At 40.3% G+C, this 24758-nt stretch overlaps 1 protein-coding gene across 2 annotated transcripts in view; it reads right to left on the bottom strand.

The window, feature by feature from the left end:
• Nucleotides 1-24604, bottom strand: part of CCNYL1 (cyclin Y like 1) — a gene marked incomplete at both ends in the record, with an annotated part of 32829 nt that extends 8225 nt beyond the window's left edge. The window contains 7 exons of one of the 2 annotated variants that reach the window (XM_082001297.1): nt 1604-1723; nt 4331-4382; nt 5077-5112; nt 6619-6719; nt 8238-8272; nt 11656-11730; nt 24376-24604. In XM_082001297.1, the coding sequence (XP_081857423.1) occupies nt 1604-1723; nt 4331-4382; nt 5077-5112; nt 6619-6719; nt 8238-8272; nt 11656-11730; nt 24376-24604 (648 nt within the window). The remainder of the gene's footprint in view (nt 1-1603; nt 1724-4330; nt 4383-5076; nt 5113-6618; nt 6720-8237; nt 8273-11655; nt 11731-24375) is intronic. The other variant, XM_082001298.1, reaches the window with a different exon arrangement.
• Nucleotides 24605-24758: the final 154 nt, after the last annotated feature.

The raw sequence follows: 24758 nt of genomic DNA, 5'->3' as shown, positions 1-24758 counted from the left end.
TTCAGCACTTGTAGCTTAAGAGGAAGTGCTAAAACCTGCACTGTGATCTCTAGTCATGGGATGAAGATGCACTAATTGCTATCTTTCCACAATGAAAGGCTTTATAGTGCTATTTCTACTTCACCTTGTAAAGAACAGACTTCAATCCTTCACCTACAACAACATCATCCTCTGCCTTCATCTACATCACCAACTGCTTAGATAGTGAAAGATACCCAAGTCCAAAGACCTGTCTTGGTCTTTTACTCACTCCTCCCATGTAATCTCAAATCAGCCTGAAGATGCTGAATCAGTCCCTTCCGTAAAAGTTTTTTGCTATTTCACACTCCCATAATGATCCACATACTAAGTAATTTGCACTTTCAAATTCGAATATAGGTTGTTTTTAATGTTCTATTCCCTAAACTAAGTTCAAGGTCCTAATGAAACCTCAGATCAACTAGTGGGTGCAGGAAGTTGTTGTGCAAGGGCAGGGTCAATCTTTCTTACTAGGGTCTCCCCCCACTTTCTTCCCATCCTTTGCAGCCATCAAGTGGACTAAAGGTGTTCCTATAATAACAGAGCCATCTAGTGGTAAAATCCACTTTCAAAACTAAGTCTATTTCTATTTTTTGTAAGTACTTCAGCCGGCTAGATTGCCCAGGGTTAGCTATCATCTTGTTCTGTCACAATTGCTTGCATGTCTTTGGAAAAGCAAAAACCTCAAACTGCTTTCAGAGTTTCAAAAGCTCAAACTATCCAGCCTTTTTAATTACTAATTTCCTTATTAAAGGGAGCCCTTCAAGCTGAGCTTGCTTAATTGCCACATTGTCTTTTGGTGACAGTTCTCTTCTGTTCTCCTTTCAGGCTGTTTTTCAGAAAGAAGTCACAATGAAGACTGAAGTCTAGTATGCAACACAGTGCAGTTTAAGAGTTTGTCTAATGCAGCAATTATATAGGCTATGGTTCTTTCCCTTCATATACATAAATGTGTGTGCATGCATATATATGTGTGTGTATAAATAATCAGTATCAACATCAATTTTTTATATCCATCTTGCTTTCTGAAATCGAACAAGAAACTGTAATGAGATTATTGTCTTACTATTGTTCTTAAGTTCCGAGTACCTCCATGTCACCTGGGGGAAAAAAGCTGTAGCATCTTCGGTTTAATAAAAAAAGAAGTTTGATAGAAAGGTGGCAACGATCGAAGGACATAATAGTGAGAAAGTTCATCTCCTAGAGTTCCTACAGTATTGATCCCCAGCCTCTTAGGTGGTGTTACTTGTACTGTTCTGGTTAACATGAAATCAAAACTCCCGCTTTCCCTTCTCTTCTACACAACTGAAATAAAAGATGTCTTTGTGTCTGATCTTATTATACCCCACTGTTTACGGTGTCCCACTCTTCTGCCTTTCTCAAGCTTCTTCAGCGAGTTAGATATTATGAAACAATGTTTGAGTGGACAGGTAATTAAGCATGACATATTCACACATAGAAAAGGTAAGTTCCTTTCCAGTTAACCACTTCTGTGACTACTTAGAAATCTTCCCTAATGAACTCACTTGTACAGTGTCAAAAAGTCTTCCAAAAGCTCAAGTTTCAGTAATCAGGCATCTCTTACCAGTGTCACTATTGCACATTCAGCTGTCAGCTGTGCAGCACTGAAAAGCGTCCGAACAAACCGGTAGATGTGCTTGTGATCAGGGTCATGCTTATAGTAGTCATCTGGAACTTCTTCCCGCTGAAAGAAAGTTCTCTGAATTACTGAAAATCTGTCTGACTTAACATGGACTTTAAAGAACAGCCATACATGGTTGTTCCTTCTCACCGAGAAGTAGCATATACAACCCTTCCTTGTCACAGAGACAAAAGAAAATTATATACTGGAAGAAGCAAGCAGTCTTGCAATATTACAAATAGTCCAAACAAAACATAATAGCTTTAGCTGATTGTTTTGAACACTTTTTTCATCTCTAAGGCTAATAGGAAATACCATGAACTACCATCATTACTGCAGATGCTAACGATTGTCCATGGGACATTTTACAGACTAAAAGAGATTTATAAAAAAAAGGTTTCTCCCTGCAAGAAAAATCACTGATATACACACACCAGGGAAGCACTGACTCTTGAAAAGGCAAAATTAAAAGACTTGACAAGATTCCCCTTCCAGCTGAGGATCAGCTGAAGAACACATGGCAATAATTCTGTCACAGGTAGAGCTGAAAGGTAACTTATGCTGTCTTCTTGAGAGATTCCAGAAAGACAGCAAAGCTAATGAACAGCTAGCTTTAACTTTGATATGATGCTAAACTGTTTCTAAATACAGGGGAGAAGAAAAGCTTAGAAACAAACAGTCCATTAAGCAATCCTAAAATGAGTGTTTGAGAATTCTGAGCCTGTCCCCCCAGACATTCTGACATTCAGCACTTGAACTTCGAGAGCTCCAGCTTTACACACTGGTTCTGCAAGACTGATAGCGAATAGGTTTCTATCTACAGTCCAAGTTAGACCTATAGTGTGGTAGAGATACCAGATGAGAACAGCATGGCTGCTCAACATTAAACAAGCAGTCATAAGGTAAGCAAAGCAGCGCACATTTTCATGTGGTTTTGTGGTTTAAAATAGCCAGGTAACGGCGTCAAGTAAAATGAAGAGGTAAGTTAACTTTGTACTCTCCACACAGCCTTCTGATACACCACTACCCAATGGAGGTTACCTCTTCAAGGTAGGCATGCAACATTAGGAATAATGTGAGCAGGATCCCCTTGCACAATTCCTGCGCTATGAGCAGTACAGAAGCATATCTGGAAGCACATTTTTGACAACTGGAACTGAGGAGGAAGGGACTAAGACTGGTACTTGTGATGAAGCCCTGTGATGCTGGTAACTTGAAGTTTGTTACTTCTGCCATTAGGGTCAATAGAGCCTGGATTTGGACTCCTTGTGACTGAATCTTTAGAGGACAAGGTATTTGGAGATTTCTTCTGGCTAATTAACCTTTTTAAAGGAACTGTATGTACCCAGCCAAAACCCTACTGCTACAGAAACTAAGAAGTCATCTGTATCTTTCCCCGCAGAAGCATGATGTACAGCCATTATGGTATTTCTGTCTCTATAATGCAGTAGGATAGAGGAGACCTTTACATGTTCTCTAAAGGACACAATGATTCTCCTCTATTCATACTTGTTAAATAGGAGGTAGGCTGTATGAAAGGATCAAAAGATGTCAGGTTGCTAAATGCAAGAAATTGTCTGATAAAGTTAAGTTTGTCTTGCATCACTAATTTTCAATGTGAAACAACCGATTCAGGCAGTTAGAACAGTTTTGGACCCGACTTTTCTCTTGAAGTGCCACAGTCCATACAAGAAGCCTTCTATATAGCTCTTCAGGACTCCTGAAGTTCATTATTTTTATTGAGTAAAGAGTCATATTTATTCAAGTGTACAATTCCTAGTACAATGGCTCTTGTTTAGGGATGAAACTAACAAACTTAAAATATTTTAATTGTTTATTAAAAACTGTTTATTATCAAGACAAATCTGCAAGACAGATTAAGCTGCATTCACTCTTAGGTATTTCCCACAGGAAACTGAATTCTGAAAGCCAGTAGAGCTTTGCTAAATTCATTTCAAATGAAAAAACAAAGGAAGTGGTTCTGTAGGACAGTCATTAAGCTAGTGCTCAAACTGGACAGAAAAAACACATGTTCCACTCTTGAGCTTGCCTGTACTATGAGGTTTTGCATCTTAAAGATTGTCTAAAAAGGTGTACCAGGACCAGTCGCATTAAAATCACACGCTGAATGCTCCTAGCTGTTACTGCAAGCAGCATTAAGCTTATCTGCTTTAAAATTTTGCCTTTCAGGTTTTTTAAAGAAGGAACTCACTGCCTCCTACTTTATGTGATGCTTCATGCATTATGTTCACCTATTTGCAGCCATTTAAAAGGTTAGGCACATATCTAATAACCACGTCCTCCTAAATAAATAGAAGACTTTCAATTAAAAGAAGTGTTAAAGAGGAGAAGAAAGGAGTCAGCCAAGAAAGTTTGGATATGAAATCTGCAAGAATCAGCACGTGCTTGCTTTCTACTTATATTCAAAGCATAGAAAACCAAACATACTTTGCAACATTTAGAAAGACTGGGTTCTGTTCATTATCTAGCTGATAACAAAAGTCCAGAGGACACTGTTTGCACTGTATTTTATATATAAAGATACAATTTAAGATCAATTTGCTTGTGACCTGGTGCTAAGACATTTTTATGACTTCTACAGTACAAATAAAGACGTTAAAAAAATATGTATCTTGATACATATTCAGAGGATCAAAAAGTTACACTTACTGTGAGAGGATGAGATTTTTCATCAAAAATATCCAGTGATCTGTCGGAATCTCTACAAAGTAAAAATCTCTGTTTTAGCAACACAAGTTAATTGATAATACTATGGTCCATTAAAAAGTATTATTCATTAAAGAGGCTACAGATACATATTTCATAATTCAGCTTTTCCTAGAACATAGTGTGAAGTTATACTGTATTTTTGCACAGCATTTAATGATGAGATCTTACAGGTGAATATTTAAGAAGTTAAACAATGAATAGTTTATCCATGTTCTATCCATGTTCTCCTATTATGCTTAGTACAGTTCTTCCTTAAGATGTGAAACTGTCTCATTAATAGCATTTATTTCAAAAAGGCAGCTGTAATTCTGAAGCATATGCTGTAACTAGCTGTAATGGCAGGGGTTATTTGTACATGGGACAGAGTGTTCCTTCACCCATCAAAACTAATCTGTACCTCTGAATTCAGGAAAAGCTAAAAAAGTCCAAAAGATGATTAGTGGCGAGTTAAGTATATCTTCCTCACTCTCTGTTTTGACTTTCTATGCTTTGTTCTTGATGAAGCCACTGGATGGGTGTATTACTGACCCTTCCATATCAGCTCAAGACGGGGTACAAAGAGGAAGCAGATACAGCATGAAGTGCCAGATTTTTCAACTCCTTTAAGCTATACTAGGTGACCAAGACCATATCCCTGGCTCAAAAAGAAAATTGTTGTATTTCAGGAAAAAAAAAAGTTCACTCACCTGTTCTTTATATGGTAGAATATTGCTAATGTTACACTAAAAAAAGAAAAAAAAAAAAGACTTAAAATATTCTGTGCGCACTATTCCACTGCAAAAGCTGTTGTTCAGGGCAAAATGTTCAGAATCCGTTATGTATTGGCATCCCATCACATTCTCGAGTACTTTCTGTCTCATTTCTGATGTTTACTTGCCTGAACAGACACTGGCCAAATCAAATTTGCTAGCCAAGCTACTTTTACACTCATTGTACAGATATTAGTGCCATGAAATAAATGTTATGTCACATTTTAAACACATACCTTCGTTGCCTGATTAGGTGACACTTAACAAAAATGTGGACTATTCACAACTAAAATATAACAAAAGTTCTACCTGATGTTACGTGTACTATTGCAGAGATTCTGCTGAAGCTTTAACTCTGTATCTCTGGCTGTCTAATTTAGGACCTGTCTAGGAAAACAGAACAATAAAGATAATACTATGCCAGAATAGTCCAAGAAACGGACAAGAACAGATCTCAGTCTCTGCTGAGTCAAGTAAGACAACAGATTTCACATTGACACTCATCTACTGTGGCCAAATTTCAGATACTTTACTGGCAGTGACAACAGGAACACTGCCATCACAGGAATCCATCACGGGCAAGCTCTGATCTCTTGCTGGCTGTACACCACTTCAAAATGGCACAAGCACCACCTTTTAGGATTGTTATTCTCTAGGAAAGGAGGAGTGACATGCTAGATACCTTTGTTTGAAAACAAATTTATAGCGACAAATCAACTTAGACATTTCCAAATTCTACTAACCTGTTAAAACAGTAAAGCCTTCTGGGCCTGAAGCTACTTTGCCCTCCTTTCCCTCCAAGCACAGTAAAACTCAATTCTCAGCTGCTATTGTCTATGCACAAAAAGCTGTCTCTGTGGTACCCAGAACAATAGGTCAAGCAGCCAGTTCCACTGGAAAACCAAGATGACTAAATAGTTATCAAACTCACCTACCTAAAATAACAAATATATGAAGAAAAATAGAAAGTCTAGAACTAAAACCAAATCCAGCAACATACTGCTATTCACAGCTAGAGGGCAGACTAATACCACTGGCAAGCAGCACACACAGTCCTGCTCACTTTTCCTGCAACTCCATACAAAATCCCTTTCAAGTTTCCCCAGATCAAGAGTTTTCAGATTTGGCTTTCAGTGTGAAACCTTTGAGCTCCCCACCCCAACACACCACACTTTTAAAGCCAAAATGTTGACACACTTCTGCACTGCCTCAGATTCTCAAGTGCACAACAATAACTACTTTAAAATACGACAGTACATTAGCTCTGTAACTAAAAGAAGAAAAAAAAAAAAAAATCTGTCTTCAGCAGTCATAGTTAACCAGACCTCTACACGCTTCCCATGAGTAACCCGAATAAGCAGTGCTGTGCTCCGCTCATTCAAGTGTGCGGCTGGCTTTAGAACAGACAAGACCACCACAAAATCCCAAATAAACATTGCAATGCTACTCAGCCCCTAGTTGATGACAAATGGTTCTTACCACTTTATTGTGCTTCTAAGGTTAGGTTGACTGACGGTGCTGTCATCTATAAATATTGTTGAGCATGAGCTGTATTTTTTCGTAAGCTGCCCAGGCGAAACCTTAGGCGGGGAAAAAAAAACAAAAATGAACAGAAATACATTAAAGAAGAGGGATTCTGTAAGCTTTGGTTTATGACACTAAATACTGGCTTCACACCTCAAGTAGTTACTGCAGAGGAGGTCTTTGTAGATGATTGCTCCTGCTACATAAGCTACCCTATAGCCATCAAGTTCCTGAGGACACCCTCTGTGTAAGACAGACTTATAAATCGTCCCTTGTAATAGACAGCGTGATGTTTTTAGATAAGTAATTACCAGCAGAAATAGCTGCAGCTAAAGCAGCAAGTCCTCCAATTTTCTCGGTTCTCCTCCATTCCATTCTTGCCAGTTTGGGTCTCAGCCTTCCCTTTCTATGATGCACTTTATTAGATTTCCCTGTGACTCCATAATCATCATCTTCCTTCTTTTATATCCTACACCTTTACATTTTCTGGTTATTTAGTATTGCTCCTTGTAAAGATAGTTTTTCTTTTTGGGTTTTGTCGTGTTATATTTCAGAAAAAAAGAAACCTCTTCCTGACATTGCTCACTTCACTTGTGTCTTGTTTAGCATCTGGAATCTGGCAATAAAGTACTACTATTATCCTTACTATTTAGGGCTAGCAATATGTTCCATCACCTATCCTGTAGATTTTATACTGATAGGACTTCCTATATAACACTAAGTCAGGTTTCCCTAAGCATTTTTTGAGAATGACTTACACTAGAGCTAGGACATCATAACTGATGAGGGAAGAATTTTAATCAAGCATTCAAGATTCATTAGTTTTTGCCAGAATCTTTTTAAATGCCTTGTGTAAAAACTTGAAAGTCTTCCATATGAAAATGTTAGCACCCTTCACAACTCAATGGCTACCTGGGAATATCTCCCATTCCAGCTGAAGTTTGCTAGCAAAAACAATCCAATCACACTTCACCTTGGTGCTGGCAGACTAAAGGTGGAATTGTGAGGGGAAGGAAAGTGGGGGAAAAAGAAAGACCCACCCTATAATTGTACTAAATACAATAGACTTGAAATATCATTATCTTACTGGTAACTTACCAGTAGACACTTCTGCTAGACAGTAATTTTTAAGCTTTGTGTTAACGACTTCCATTCTTAGCTTTACTAGTCAATAATTTTTTATCCACTTATTAATGACATTGCACCTTTTTTATATATTGGTTTTGGTAAGTGAAGTGTCAAAACTAATATTTGTGGAAGCAGCTTAGAGCATTTTAAAGCCACTAGAGCTTTGCTAAATTAATTTCAAAGTGAGATTTTAAAACTAATGGATTATCATTTGTGGATCATGCTGATGATAATGTGATACTTATGTAATACATAAGTCTCTGTGATACTGCACCTGTTTATTTTTTAAAGATAGGCAAAGATAATTTAGTTTTATCTTGCTAAGGAGGATTTGGAACATGTGTATGACTATATACCTAGAACTACTACAGTTGTTTCTTGAATTTGTCTTTGTCCCAATGTACTAATATTATCTATATAGCACACTAAGAATTTATTTTACTTACATGATTGATGTGGTTACTTTTCCTCTTCTCTCGCACTAGAAAGAGGGAGAAAGAATGTGAACTGAAAGGTTTCTAAAATACAATCCCAATTTACATTCAATAAAGTCATTCTATTAACCTCGTCTTCTGAAGCACATGAGTATTAAACATTTCAAATTTGACTTTAGGTGTCTGGCGAAGTAGTTTGAGGAAAAATACTGAGTTTTATCAAGCTACTAAACTATATACTGCTTCCAACTACTCACAAGTACATTTAGGAAATACTTCTACCCATCGCAGTAAGGGAAAAATGTCTCAGCTTTGAAAAGATGCTGTGCATCGTGAAAGACTGGATGATTTCAGATAGTTCAAATAGACAATGTCCAACATCCAACAGCAACCACTTAGCAACTGGAAGTAAAAACATCATACACTGAACCTGCCAAAGACACACATAGAGGAAGTGAGGGGCCCAGCATTATATACATGTTCTCTCTCTTCCTATTACGTAGCTGAAGGTAAAAAGGTATTTCACTACACAGAAGATGCCGGCACAAGCTATGCCTATTTATTGTATAACTGAAACCGTATTATTGGACCATTTTAAACCATGTCAGCCTTTCAAATAAGATTGTAAGGTTTAACTTCCAGCTATAACAACAGCAGTAAAACAGTACTGTTAAAGGAGAGCTGAGAGTTGCACACAGGCAGAAAGCTATACAAACCTGACCAGCCTGGACCTTCTCTGAAGTTTAGACCTCACACCATTACCACTTGTTAGCAAGACACATTCTCTTACATATTTAGAAGAGAGTATCAAAATTTTTTTGGGGTCTTTTTGCATAAATCAAAACTCGTAATCCTGATAACATCTCAGTAAGAGAGAACTTACGGATATTAATTCCAGTAGTTCTATGGAAGGTTAGCTAAAGAAGATCCAGTGAAACTAGAAAATAAATTCTTCTGCCTAACTTGTCCATAAAAATACCCTGGAAAAATAAATTAATCCAACTAATACATATTTCAGATAATAACTATTAAACTATTATCTCACCTAGCAGACCATTTTTCTACATGAACACAAGTGGATACATTTCAATACACTACATTTGAAGAATACCAAATTATGTTTAAAAGCAATACTAAAAATAAAGCAATAAAAAACTCACCCAACACAGGTGTTCATGCAGTTTGAACTTTATTTGCAGCAAGGCTGAAAAGGCTGCACAGTGAAGCTGCACTTCAGTGTTCAAGAGCTATGTCAACTTGCTAAATGCAACTTAAGCAGCACACATAGAATTACAAAATCACAAAATTATTAACGTTGGAAAAGATCTTTAAGATCATCAAGTCCAACCATCAATCCAACACCACCATGTCCACTAAACTATGTCCTGAAGTGCCACGTCCACACGTTTTTTGAATACTTCCAGTGAGGGTGATTCCACCACCTCCCTGGGCAGCCTGTTCCAATGTTTGACCACTCTCTCAGTAAAGACATTTTTCCTAATATCTAGTCTAAACCTCCCCTGGCTCAACTTGAGGCCATTTCCTCTTGTCCTATCGCTAGTTAACTGGGAGAAGAGACCAACACTCACCTCACTACAAACCCCTTTCAGGTAGTTGTAGAGAGCGATAAGGTCTCCCTTCAGCCTCCTCTTCTCCAGACTGAACAACCCCAGTTCCCTCAGCCGCTCCTCAGAAGACTTGTTCTCCAGACCCCTCACCAGCTTCGTTGCCCTTCTTTGGACATGCTCCAGCACCTCAATGTCCTTCTTGGAGGGAGGGGCCCAAAACTGAACACAGGGTTCGAGGTACGGCCTCACCAGTGCCGAGTACAGGGGCACAATCACTTCCCTACTCCTGCTGGCCACACCATTTCTGATACAGGCCAGGATGCTGTTGTCCTCCTTGGCCACCTGGGCACACTGATGACTCATGTTCAGCCGGCTGTCAACCAGCACCCCCGGGTCTTTTTCCCCAGGGCAGCTCTCCAGCCATTCTTCCCCAAGCTTGTAGCGTTGCATGGGGTTGTTGTGACCCAAGTGCAGGACCCAGCACTTGGTCTTATTAAACCTCATACAACTGACCTCAGCCCATCGATCCAGCCTGTCCAGATCCCCCTGCAGAGCCTTCCTGCCCTCAAGCAGATGAACACTCCCGCCCAATTTGGTGTCATCCGCAAACTTACTGAGGGAGCACTCGATCCCCTCATCCAGATCATCAATAAAGATACTGAACAAGACCGGCCCCAGAACCGAGCCCTGGGGAACAGCGCTTGTGACCGGCCACCAACTGGATTTAACTCAGTTCAGCGTGACTCTCTGAGCTTGGCCATCCAGCCAGTTCTTTACCCAGCGAAGAGGTGGCGTTTACGCATCTAAAAGGTGTTTGAAATGTGCAGGTCAGATCTTTGTTTGAAGACTGACCTTAAAGGCCTTGAGGAAGAGAGGCCTGCATTTCCTTGGTATCATCTCTTTTGTATAATCATGCTAGTGCTTGTTTCTACTGCTCACAGATTATCTGAGCATTGCAAAGATGGTATAACTGACAATTTTACTACTTGCCACAAGACTCTGAATAGCAGGACTGCAACTGACAGACCTGTCAAAATAATTCCACTTTTCTGTAGCAAAGCCATGCCAAGGTAGAAGACACACGGCAGCTTTCCATCAACACATCCAATCTCAAGTGCAACACTGTCTTAGAAAAAAACAGCGCTTCAAACACGAACCAACTATAAAAGGAACAGAAGCATTTTAAAAGAGTATCTTATATTCCTTTTTAGTTGCATCTTCAAAATTTACTGTTGTCAGAATTCTTTTTTATTTGTGCAATATCAAAATGCCTCCACTTTTTAACAGCATTTTGGAAAGCACAAGCTACAGTAATAGTTCAAAATTGACTTTATTAAGTAAACAAAGTATCTACAAAGAAACTGAAAAATCGAAACACATCCATGTAATTAAAACCAGGATTCAAGAATAATTATGCTACTGAAACTATTCAGACAGTTTAAAACAACATATTCAAAAGTAACTGATACAGACTGATGGTTTAAGCTTATTATTCCTTACAAAAAACTGTCCTTTTTTTTTTTTAATTTAAAGCAATTTTTAAAACAGTCTTTGGTCATAAAAAAACCCCACCACTGCTTGAAGCTTGAATTACACTAGTGAAGAAAGCCTTGCTCCTTCAGACGACTAGGATCCAGACTCTGAAATCTCCTGACGTGCAAGCCTTTAGAAGAACAAGTGATTTTAAGTGTTAAGTAAAACAGCCTACAAACATATTTCTGTGTAAAAATGCAAATTATTAATCTCTATGCTTTGAAAGAATTAAAGCAATTTAAGTATTCTCGAGCTGCATAATTAAAATAGGCAGTTATTTTTCCAGTTTTTCTCCCACCTTTTTTTAATTTGGAAAAAACTTAGCTTACCATCTGTTTGAGACTTGCTCAGGAAAATTGTGCTTGCTCTGGGATGATCAGATGGATTAGATTCCAAGGCTAAATCTGAAACAGAAAGGACCAAAAAAAAAGGAGAGACCTTTAACAGAATATGGCGATTACTCCAACAATTCCCACCCAGCCTTAAAATGCTCAAGCACAGTGATGGAGACAAGATCAGAAACACACAGAATGGGATGTTTCTCTAAAGCAAAACCTTACTTTTGCCAAGATAAATAAAAATCTGACATTTTCCCCTCTGAAAAAAAAGCCTGTGGACTTATTCCTACTGCCATTAAGCTCTGAAGTAGCCTATGGTTTCCATCAAAACAAAATCTGGAAAGGGAGATCTCAGAAAACAACATACATCCTCCAGAGTCAGTATGCACCCCTGCATGTCAGGATGGTTGGATGAGGAGCTTCTGCTCAGCAGAGGGCAGAAAGGCAGAACTTTATCAAGAGCATAATCTAAAAAACCAAAACACCCACCTCAACACCAATCAAACAACAAAACAAAAAAAACAAAGGACACTGCTCATCTTTCACTCTATGCTTTAAGTACCAAATACAGCAGGAAATGATCTCTGTGGTCTTATAAAAGAACCTAATGAGTAACTTTTACAGTGCTGATAAATATAAAAACATGGATCTCGCACTATTCTGTTATTTTGGAATTTCAAGTAAACCCCTGTACAGCTAATATATAATTATTGAAGAACAAAATGAACAAAACATTGTGGCTTTGATCCTTTGCCACAATGAACCAGTGGTGACATTAGATGAGGATATATTACTCCCTTAGATTAAGATGGGAGTGATCACTAAAACGTTTGTTGATGAAACTGTAAACTTCATGATGAAATTTTGAGCTGCATTAGCTTTGACAGAAGAAACAGCTGTTCTGAGGAAGACACGCTACAGACACACTGACTTATGTGAACGTATGAACAGAATAATCCAGTACTGCGATCCTGTACATCCTGGAAAGAGCCAATTCACATCCATTTACATTGTCATTCTGATCTTCCTGTGTGGTACTTATGCCATGCTAAACCTAAAAGCATGCAAGCTCACAAACTTGCACGTTTGTGTTTCAAGGTGGTACACTAATGCAGTTGCCACACCCTTAAAAAAACTGAAGTAATCTAAGAATCAATCACCATCAACTTCTAATGAAAAAAAATAATCTTATGAGCTTTTTATGCACTCAACCAACAGAACCCTTGTTAAATAGTAGCCAAAGTATGCACAAACTGTCTTGGTGCTGGAAGTCCTAACTGCGTGAATGTTTTGTGCTGCTGCACCTAACCCATAGCACAGCCACAGGCCTCATGTGTCAGCGAGTGAACGTAACTGCAAAAGTACGTGTGTCCCCAGACTTCTCATTCCAGATTCCCACTGGTACGCAACATTGGTATCCAGACCTGGAAGTTTTCCAAGTACTTGGCTTACAACACCATTGATCTTAGTCCAACAGAATTGCTCTGACACTGGTCCAGGATGCAGACCACTGTAATTTTGAATCTCTACTGTCTAAGTAAGGTAGCGAACATCTATTTAGGAACACAAAGATTGTTCAATCAGGAATTTCACCACCTCTCAAAAAAGGACAGAGTCAGTTATGAAAGCAGACCATCTTAAGCATTTTTTAAAAGCTAACTTACAAAAACAGTATTTCTATCTTCACCTTATTGTGCTCGTTCATGGCACACAGCAAACAGATACCTGAATTTAATAATGTAGTTAAAATGTAAGAAGTCCTGGTTTAGAAGCCGTAGAATGGAATTTGCCTTACAGCTTGTACCTGAAGTACCACTAATACACATTTGATTCTCTGAAAAAAAAAAATCCAGCACACAATAGTATGCCCTACTGGCACATTTTAACTACCATTTGTAACATCTCAACAAAATAGCGTTAACTATTGTTTAAAGTTTGACCACAAGTTTCTAACACCGATTTAGCAAAATCACTTTTAAGAGACAGCATAGTTTCTATTCGAACTGTTCGAACTCTAGTTTCGAATGCTAGCACTCTATTACAACAAACTTTGACACAGACCATGGAATTAGCTAATAATGGCAAATATTAAACAACTTTTTAGATTTGAGAAAGGAGTGATTCAGAAACTGAAGTATTTTTCTAGTCTACCAAATAATGTAAGTATCATCAACAGGCAGAACAAGACAGCAGTATACAGATTTAAAATACAGATTATTATTAGCAAGTTACAATGCAAACAAAGCAAACAACTCAGAATTAATTTATTTACAGTTCATCAGCCACTTTTAGAAAAACCGGGTAAGTCAGGTTAGAAAAGTCCTCAGGAGTCCCCTAGTTCAACTGCTGGCTGAAAACAGGGTCAGCTATGAGGCAGAACTAGGCTGCTCAAGGCTTTATCCAGTTGAGTCTTGAACACCTCCACAGAGCCCAGATCACCTTTGCCACAGAGGTAGACTAATGCCTACAGGACCTTGGGACTCACTATGGAATAGTAGGGAAGAGCATGTAGGACTGTGCAAGACTTGCATGGTATTTAGAGGAAAGCATCACGGAAGACTGGGGAGGAACAAGGATGGGAAAAGGGCTACCGACTTCAACGAGGAGAAACACAAAGTCCTGTGTGAGGACTTACTGAATTTCATAGGGTTCCTGTTGGCCCAATCCTCCAGCCTACCTAAGTCCCTCTGACTTAGCAGCCTCCAGCATACTGACTGTTACCCAACTAGGTGTCATCTGCAATTTGTGCACACTCCATTGCCTCCTCCAGGTCATTGATAAATGTTGAACAGGACAGGTGTCTTTTTTCCAGGGAAGACATAGTACAGGATAACGCCCATCCTCCCCAACCCCATAAAAAAAAAGTACACTAACATCTTAACTTCTCTGAGGTTTTGATTTACTTTGAAGTTATGTGACTTGTTAAAGCTTACTTCTAATACTGTTTTTGCTTTTTATTGTGCTCTGCCAGTCCTTATATCCGTACTTCTTAGATGTTAGAAATCAGGTGTAGGACTAAAAGCACTACAAGAATTAAACACATGCAAATATAACCAACTTTCATCCCAGACAAGAAGGATCTAAGACCCACAGCACTGCAGGATGCACCAAGGGACACAATGTTGACATGGCCACACAAGTCAAACTTGCCTCCCTGAACACAAGCAGACTCACACATCTGAGAAGAGGAACAACAGTAAAAGGAAAATAGACGCTCCAGTTCCACAATGGCTCTGGCAGACACAAGATGCCTTCTGTTGGACAAAGTCAGGTGTATCAGCACCCACAGCACGTTAAATCCACAACACAATTATACAACCAGACTAATGAAGTCCAAGACACATGGTACAGCCCCCTCTATAAAACCACACAAGAAGTGACCCAGACAAACTGCAACTAGGCTTCTTAACCCAGAATAATGTCACATTACCAGAAACAGCACATCTGCTTTTGTTTTGCAAGAGACTGTGAAGCAAGAAAGATGCATTTAGTAGACTGCCTTCCTATAGCTTTCCCGTTCTAGGCAGCCAGAAAATTTCAACCATCCTTTCTGTGCTGTTCTCCCTGGACAAGGATTTTTTCCAAGCAATGTAAAAATTAGTCATATGATTTGCTCTTCCTAAACTGCCAGTGTTACTCATGAAATGCCAAAAAGCAACAGTAATACAGCTGATGAAGGAAGCATAAGACAAGAGGCAGATAAGGACATAAGAAGAGGCAAAAATGTAATGGCAAACACAGCAAAAGAAAAGCCTGAGGAAGAAATTAATCTGTCTGCAAACAGTTTGACTCACAATCAAGCGTAACTCCTCATACTTCATCCTGGTAGCACCTACAAGTCCAAAATCAAGATATCTAGCCCTGAAAATAAGGGTAAGTCTTGATTAGTAGCTACATTAGAAGATGTATGACAAAGCTCAAGCTTCACGAAAAGTTAACAGAAAAAGGAAGCATCATGATATGCCATGGGATGAACAGAAATAATGGGAATTACAACACACAGAAACAGGAATGACAGAAATGAGAGAAGCAACAGGATGATATAAAAAGCAACAAAACAACTCCAAAACACTTTTGTTCTAGAGGCTGTCAACTCAATAGAAGTCAACACATATTTTCTGTGGGACCGTCACACTTAGTAATAATGAGGTGAGAACGGAAGATTCCCACCAGAAGTTAAGTCTGTGGGAGCAGCACAGTAACGCTGCTGTGCTCTACAACCGCTCTCCACCCCTGAGAACTCTGTATTAAAAACAGCCTTCCCCCTTATTTCTCTGCATTTCAGTGCTATTTACCCACATGGTACTACCAAGCTTGTCAGATCAACCCTGTCTCCAACTGGAGCACAGAGAAGCCTGAACTTGCTTCCCTCTCTCATCATTCTCATTTTAAAGAATGCCTTGCAGCTTGCTTGCTCTTCGGACAATCTCAGCTACCTCTGCTGCTGCTGCTGTGCACTCCATGGGCTGGTAAGAGCATAGAGTCCCCCAGAGGGCAGATCATATTACTTTTAAAAGCAAACCTCTGCCCCTAGCTCAAGATCTTATGTCCTTTCCTCAACACAAAATCCGCATGAAGACTTTACTTTTACTCATCTATGCCATACACAAATGTGCATGGGCTTTAGGAATTTATAACGCTAGCTACTTACCTACTGTTTTACACACCTCCACAGGTGATTTCTAACTATTAAGAACACATTTTACAGACAGCATTGTGCTACATATCTCATGAATAAAGCCGACAGTCAAAGTTGTCACTGTTACTAAGTAGCAGCCCTTTGACGATTTCACTACTTTAGAACACCAAAATATTGCATTTCCTTTAACAGTTTTAGCCGCATCCTCTGCTTTACTAGACAGCAGTAACATTTTTATACAACACGTATTTAAAGCATTAAATCATAAAATCATCTCTTTGCTGCAAACCAAGTTTCTTCCCTTGCTCAGTGGGTTACTAGCTTTGATTAATGTTTGTGCTTTCCTTATATTTCATTACCTTACAGTGTGAAAGGTAAGAGTTACTTAACACTCCCAATAAAGATTTAAAAATTAAAATAAATTAGACTAACAAGTTGCCAATACATTTCAGAAAGTCTGTTATTCCTAACAATTAACTTCATATAAAGTTATTTGTCCTTTAAATTATCTTATTCTATTTCTACACCAAAAAAATTTCCTAGAAGTTACAATTCTGGTTTCTAAATTCAACCCGCTTTGTTTGCTCCTCACCAGCTACACCGAATGCACCACAGAACCCAGCACACATAGGTTGTTTTCCATTTGCCTTCTCCTGTTACGTCCTCATTACACACAGGCTAGTGAGTGTATAAATAAATGCTCCATGGGTGGCTTTTTTCCCAGATTTGGACAGAATGAAAGCACTGTGATCTCCTGATCATTCACCTTCAACAGAATACATCTCTCTTCCATAATGGGATGGACTCAAGAGATACAAAACTTGCTCTATTTTCATAACTAATACAAGCAAATTTGAATACATAAAGGAATGGATCTGTTGTGTAATGAAGTGCTTTTAAATACAACCAGTTCTCAGAAAGGAACTCCACTTTGAGGGAGAACCTTGGTGAAAACAATCTTAACCAACACTTGCATATGCATAGGCACCTTAAAACCACTCCTAACTCCCCAGAGGAAATAAACTCTATTTAAAAAGGAAAACAACTAAAACCAACCCACACAGTTGGCTTTTGTTCACAGAAAGACAGAATGCATCGTTGAGATTGGAAGACACCTCTTGAGATTCCCTCAAGTCCAGGTCCCTGTTCAAGCAGGGTCAGCTAGAGAAGGCAGTCCAGGACTGTATCAGTCATCTTTTGAGTATCTCCACAGACAGAGACCTCACAACCTCTCTGGGCAACCTGTACCAAAGTTTGACCACCCTCAATACCACTTAAAGGGGAAGAAAACTAGATGTTCCTAGGATTTTATGTTGGAACTAGAAGGAAAACAGTAGTTCACAAGCTAGATCTTAAAACTAATTAACATTCTGTTAGAGATGTGTTTCTGTACTGCACCTAACATAGGACCATTTAAAAAGACAAGCAGAAAGAACTGGTTCATGCTGTCCACTTTTTATTCCTCACACAGACCTTCACATGTAACACAATTCACTACCATGAGATGCTAAAGCAGAACTCCACAGCTTTAACTTTTTAATTGATAAGCCAAAATAAAAATTTCTGACTGTACACATTAAAAATCAACCAAGTTTTACACTCCTAGATCCATGCTGATAACTACAAGGGTAAGGAAAGCTTTCCCCATAACAACTCCTCACATGCTCTCTGCCTTACCACTCACAAGACATGCTTCACAAAGAAAAACAGGTGAGTACCAGAAATCCCAGTGTCATCTAGTGTCTGCAGGTAACCAAAATAAGGTGCGCTGTACTGTGTGCTAGGTGTCATATGCCACTTGATGGACTGGCATACGTTAAGTTTTTTCTTCTCTTCCAATTGCTTACATTAATGCAACTTCAAATGAAGTTTGGGCTTTTATGAAAGTTAACAGTTTCATCAAGTTTTGTGCCATTTTAGGCACAAGGTCAAACACAGTCACTCTATAGTGGCTTTGTGGACTCTCGGCTTACCTGCAGTTTGTTCTGTAAAAGTAAAACAACTATCTGCATAACAAAACATGTCCAAGAGTTTTACAGAAAAGCTTTTTTTTTGTCTTTGAAAGAAACTGGCATTCAACAGCTTATTATCCGAGTCTGACTGACATGTTTGATGACAAGCCAGTGTTACTTTTCACACTGGAAAAAACCCAGCAACTATGTTTAATTACTGCAATGACTCAAGACCCTTTCAGAACTCCAAACAGAAGCAAAGCTGTGCTATAAACAAACAGCTCATCAAACACTGCAGAACGCTACCTGGTTGACAGTGGGATTTTTGTGTAAGCTGTTGAGGTAACTCCGGTATTTGCATCACCTGCAACTATGATCTTGAGTTTTATTCATCTTGCTTTACTACACACTTAAATAAAGAGCACTGCGCTTTTTAAGCCAGTTGCACCTTTCTTTGTCCCTTCAAGTGGAAACATTCAGAGTTTTCTTCTGAAAACATTATTTTTCTAGTGAGTGAAGTAAAAGTGTGCAAAGTCAGCTGTAATAAAGAATAAACAAACAGATTTAGAAATCAAGATTAGTTTGTTGGCAAGGATCTACAGATCCAAGGTCTAAGCAATGCTTGGTACCATTTTCCTCCTGCCTCCTACAGTACCTTCTTCCTTCTTCCTATATGTGGAAGAAATATTGTTAGAAACCTTAATTTAATGCGTAATGCTAACTTGGGAGGAGTGGGTTTTTGCATTTTGTTGGCTCGTGCAAGAGTTCATTCCCCTGTTAGTCAGCTTTTCAGTATGACCTCACCACACTGATTGCACTCAGGAGAACAGATACTGCTAGCCACAAAACTTCTGTTGCTTTGCATCTACTCTGACAGGAGGGAAAAGAGCACGTCTCCTAAAGAAAGCCAGAAGAGGAAAGGATCCTAGAGATAAGTTACATGGATACCATAGTTTAAAAAAAAAAAAAAAAAAAAAAATCAGATGAAAATTAATTCAGTTTCCTTAATTCCGTAAGTTTCACCAAAATCCTCAGGTTAGCCATGTATTTCATAGAATAGAATCATAGAATCATTTAGATTGGAAAAGACCTTTAAGATGATCCAATCTTTAACCTAACACTGCCAAGTCCACCACCAAACCATGTCCCTAAGTGCCACATCTACATGTCTTTTAAATACCTCCAGGGATGGTGACTCAACCACTTCCCTGGGCAGCCTGTTCCAATGCTTGACAATTTCCTTCCAGTATTTCCCATTTTATGAAAGTCTCTGTTATAATAGCTGTTATACCGGAAGCCTAAAGAAACACTCAAACCAAACCAATCAGCTTCCCTCCATATAGGTTTCATGTATATATGTTCCATATCAACTATTCTTAAAAACCTAAGGCTCACATAAACTCACTCACTGCAGAAGTCTCTAAAATTTACCAGAGACAGAAAAGCATAGAGGATTTCTTAGCTGTCAGCAGTACCCAAGCATAAAAGCAGAAATACACATACTATACTACACTATGGTGATGATTTCCAATTCCCTAATTTGTAGATCAATTTCACCGTTGTTTCTGATCAACTTATCAATTCAGTCATTTCCACTACTTGGCACTTTACAGATCATTTCGTAAAGGCAATGACATTAGGCATCCTAAGCCAACAACACGGAAGGTGTTTCAGACTTGCAGAGAGTCAATTCTTTCACATTTGTCAAGATCACATACTATTTGTAACTGCTGCAAATGCCTTTGTAATTAATTCCTAGTCAATTATAGAAAAGAGATAGTGAGAGTTCTTGGGAAAGAAAAGCGTGTGTAAGTTAGGTGAAAAACTCAGCAAATACAAGGAAAAAAGGAGACAGAACACCAGAACAGGGACCAGAACATCAGTTGGTTTTCACACCCAGATTCATACTTGTCTAACTAGACAATGGTACTTGTCAGCCTATGCAGCTACAGATCTTCAAATAGAGAGGCACAAAAACCAACATGAAATGGTTAAGCCTTTCCTGTGCTGAAAACTGCTGGCATCAAAAAGCTGACTCCCTGCATCAGTGTTCTTTAATTTTTTTTAATTATTTAACTTACTAACATTTTAACCAGGATTTGAAAAAAAACAGAAAAAAAACCCCTCCACCCACATGCTTGAAGTAAGCTGACATTATATAAGAGAGGAAAAAATGAACAGTATTTAGACCTTCTGCAAGGAGGTTTATAGACAAGCTGTTGGCAAAATCAGATAAGGGACAATCAATATATTCAAGCATCTGTTCATCTTCAACACTGTTTAATAACTGCGGCATGCAGACAACTTGAAGCTTGCCCCTTTCAGCATGGCACAGCCTCTAGAGAGCCAGGGGGCTGTTATAAAAAAGAAAAGTAGGCTCAGAGGTGCTTGAAGAGTTATTCTAGGCACTAGTCTGTCAAAGCCCGTTCAGGTAAGTCTCACTTCATTCTCTATTAACTCTCCTCTTCAAAGTCCCCTTCCATTTGTCTTCCCATCTAACCTCTGTGTGATAACTGCATCCCACTCAGCACCTCTCCTGATCCCATTTGCTGTTCCCTCTCATACCTGATTGTCCTTTCCCTTGTCACTTGCCACCCCTCACCCACTTCCCAGTTCTTCAGGTGAAGGTACCAGGTCATTTTGTCCCACCAGTTCAGTCAACAATCTTCCCCTTGGTTCACGTGAATCAGGCAAACCTCTGCTCAAAACTGCTGAGCTCAGTAAACAGCAGTGGTGGAGGAAGATAGTATTTTCAAGTACAAATGAGAATAGTCTCCCAAGTGAGGCCTTGTTCTAGTTTTATCCAAGGATCAAAGTATTTAAGAAAAACTAGATCTATGGAAGCCCAAAATAAAGATTAGCAGATACTCATTTGGTGCAGGGAGGAACACACCAACCAAAAACGCCACACAAAAAAACCCCAGTAATCAGCACAGCCCAAATGGCACATTAAGATCAAAGAGCTACCATTTCTAAAACTAGATAGGAAAGCCTTTTCGGTCAGTTCAAACTGCTTTAGATTGTTGCTTGCACACTGAAAGAAGGAACACTTAATGCTTAGCTGAACAGTCAACTAGCAGCTTCAGGTTCATTTTAGCTTTCGATACTTAATGTTAACAGTAGGCATGAACCTATTTTGAGGAAACTATCATTTTCAAAGTTATGTTTACTGCCATTTACTTAATACAATTTGGCTTAGCATACCAAACACAAACGCAAGCTTATTTCTCATTCTGAGAAAGTGTGCACTGTACAGGTAATGGCTCAGGATCTTGAGAACCATAAAATACAAAGTCATCCTCTAAATACTCTCTTAGCAGTGGATCTGACAATCCCTTCCCATTTGAATTAACTTATTGCAATCCCGATACAACCAAAACATTCAATTTTAGCAAAATCAGTGCAAAAGTATTAAGACAGACTTAAGAACAACAAACAACTTAAAGACAGAAATTTAAGGAATGAAGGATCTCCACCACATTTGGATGCTAGCTTTCTGATATATTTAGCTGTGTTCTTAGAAACTCCTAGAACTGAGCAGCGTGGAACAAAAATAGCCAAGATGATCTTGACTTTTTTCCCCTGCAGCTTTCTCTTTTCCGCCTGCCAAAACATTCAAGAAAAGGCCATTCAGTAGGTTCCCAGACTTTTATTACTGACAAAATTGTCATTATAGAAGTAATATTTATTTCTTAAACGAAATTGCTGGACTACTTACCACTATAGCAACAAACTAATGCTCTCTAGTAGTCAACAGCACAGAAACATGCAGGCTGCTTGCATGGTTTGGGTATGCTGACAGCTTTTGTATCGTAGAGTTAAGAGGGATAAGCATCACTATCTGGTATATGCAAGTGCTGCATTTACACATTTATTATTTTCATAGAAGGTCTTAAGTTAAACAGATAGCACTATCACTTAAAATTTCATTCTAATGTCTGTTTCGTAAGACTCTATTTCAGACTTCACAAATAATACTTTAGATTTTTAAGTTAACTGCTTCAATCCTACCCAGGTAGCACTTTGTAACATTCAAAAATGAACACAAGAAGTTTTACTTCTAATATTGACCATCCAGAATTGTATTTTCATAAAGACATCAAACTGCGATGCTTTATGCAGCCCTAAACAGTTACATCAATCAAAAAAACTGTAGACAAATAGCATCTATCATTTGTAGCAGATCTGCTTCTGAGGCCATGCAATAGTGAACCACACACCACCGTAAAAGTGATTTTTTAAAATCATCTAAACTGTATACTACTTATACAGTTTAATTTTAGGATTACCTCCTGTCTCAAGACTAAAGGTTCCATAGCCACAAAAGTGAAATTTGTGATAGACAGCTATTATCTTATTCTTGGACTATACACTTTTATTCATGTCTGCAAATTCAAAAAATTAAATACTCCCCTCCTTCAAGGCCAGTTCTGACATCTGGATGAATTCACAATTAAGCCTAGTTACTTAGCGCTGCTGACATGATCACACAGTAAAGATTCAAACAAATACAACCCTTATTTCTGAGCAGATTTATTTAGCTTAGGCATTCTTGCTTGGCTTATTAGAATCTTTGGAGAGTTTAGCTCCTCCTCCCTTCACGAGTATGGGAGAGTTGAGAGACTTCTGTAATATCTTCTCGCAAAAATAAAGTTTTATTTCTCCTAGACAGCAAATATAATTTATCCTACTGCTGTATTGCACAGCTGTCTCAAAGGAGATCCAAGGCGCTGACTGTTCCATCTCGTTTCTCTAACAGCTGCACCATATGGTGCTGTGCAGAACCATGCAAGTTTAATAATTCCATTTCTGAAGGTTTCCTCACACTCTTCCACAGCCAGTTTCTCTCTGATAGCCAAAAATTTTTTTCTTAAGTTCAAGATGAGTATGCCTGCACAGTGATAATTGTTATTGTACGCATCATACATTAAAGATGTCAGACAAGCTATCTTTTTTGAACTGAATATATTTCATATAGGTGTGGTTAAATTATGAAAAGGAATAGCAAAACGCTTGTTAATTAAACTAAGTTTTGAATATCATACGCTGTTACACTGTGCTGTACGCTCACAGTATCACGTGAACATGCAGACACAGACAGGAGCACCCCTAACCTGTTACATGTTGTCTCTCGCTGCAGCACAAGCCTGCCAGCTCTTCCTGGGCATGTCTGGGAAGGAGAGGCATCACAGAGCAAGGCTGTGTGACAGCAGTGCTCCAGGTATACCTGGAAGGAATCTGAACAGCAGACGTACTTTCCCATGAGCTCAAGGAAAGCAAATTTGGAGCACTGAGCGCTACACGATAAGGAACCTCGGTGTAATGAGTCCACAGCTATAAACGAGCACCCCGCATAGCTAGATTATAAATTACCCACGTCCAGCCACAATGATGTCATATGCATACAATCTTTGTAATTCTCGATTCCCTTATTCCCCACACACCCTCTTCCTTCCTCCTGCTCAACAGAGACTGGAAATGCAGCAGCCGTTGCAAACTGGCTGTACATTACGACCGAATCACGACTCCATAGTTAAGGAGAAACCAGACTTCCACTTCAAATAGGAGCATCCGGGTGCTCTGTCATGATTCTTTCGGGTTCCCCGACCCCTCTCTCCAGCGGGCCGGGCGCGAGCAGCGGGGCAGCCTGGGACCCGGCACGGCACTCCCCGGGCACGAGAAGAACCAGCCGCTCCTCCGCCCTTGGCCGGGTTTCTGCTTAAGCGGCGGCCGCGGTGGCCCCGCGGCTCGTACTTCGGGAGGAGGTCCCGGATCCGCAGCCAATTCCCCCGCCCGCCGGCGGCGTGCCCGCGGGAAAGCCCGGAGCGCGAACGGCCGCGAGGAACTTTGCTTGGGGCGCGGCGCGGGGCCGGGCAGCGGCGGGCCGGGCAGCGGCAGGCCGGGCCCGCTCCCCGAGGGGCTAGCCGGACCGCACGCTCCCCCTGCCGCCGTGACAAAGGGGCCGCGCCGCGCCCCGGACTGCCAGTCCCGCCGGGCACGCATCCGTAGCGGGGCCGGGCGGGGACACCACGGGGACAGCCGCCGGTGAGGCGGGGATGCGGTGCCCAGCGCTCCCTGCCGCCCGCCCCGCCCCGTCGCTCGCCTCTCGCCGCCGCTCACCATCCGGGAACTCCCGGTCGCTGATGTGCTGGAGGTGGGGGCCGCCGCCGCCGGGATCCGAGTCCCCCGACTCGGCCTCCGCCGATCCCGAGCCTCCGCCGCCGCCCGCCGCCGCCTGGTACGCGTCCGCCCAGCGGTCGGGCCCCGGCGCTGCCCCGCCGCCGCCACGGGCCCGGCTGAGCTTGGGGCTGGCGTCCGGGGATACGCAGCAGGTGACGGTGTTGCCCATGGAGCTCGGAGCTCCTCGCCGGGCCCCGGCTACGCGGCTGCCGGGCTGGGGCGGAGGAGGGGGCGGAGGGGGAGCCGAGCCGCCGGGCTGAGGGAGGGAGGGCCAGAGGGAGGGGAGGGCCGGGCCTCAGCGCCGCATCACCGTCGCCTCCGCC

The sequence above is a fragment of the Phaethon aethereus genome, assembly GCF_964289735.1.
Source record: "Phaethon aethereus genome assembly, chromosome: 6".
In the NCBI taxonomy this organism is placed as follows: Eukaryota; Metazoa; Chordata; class Aves; order Phaethontiformes; family Phaethontidae; genus Phaethon; species Phaethon aethereus.
This window is presented reverse-complemented; position numbering and strand designations above follow the sequence as displayed.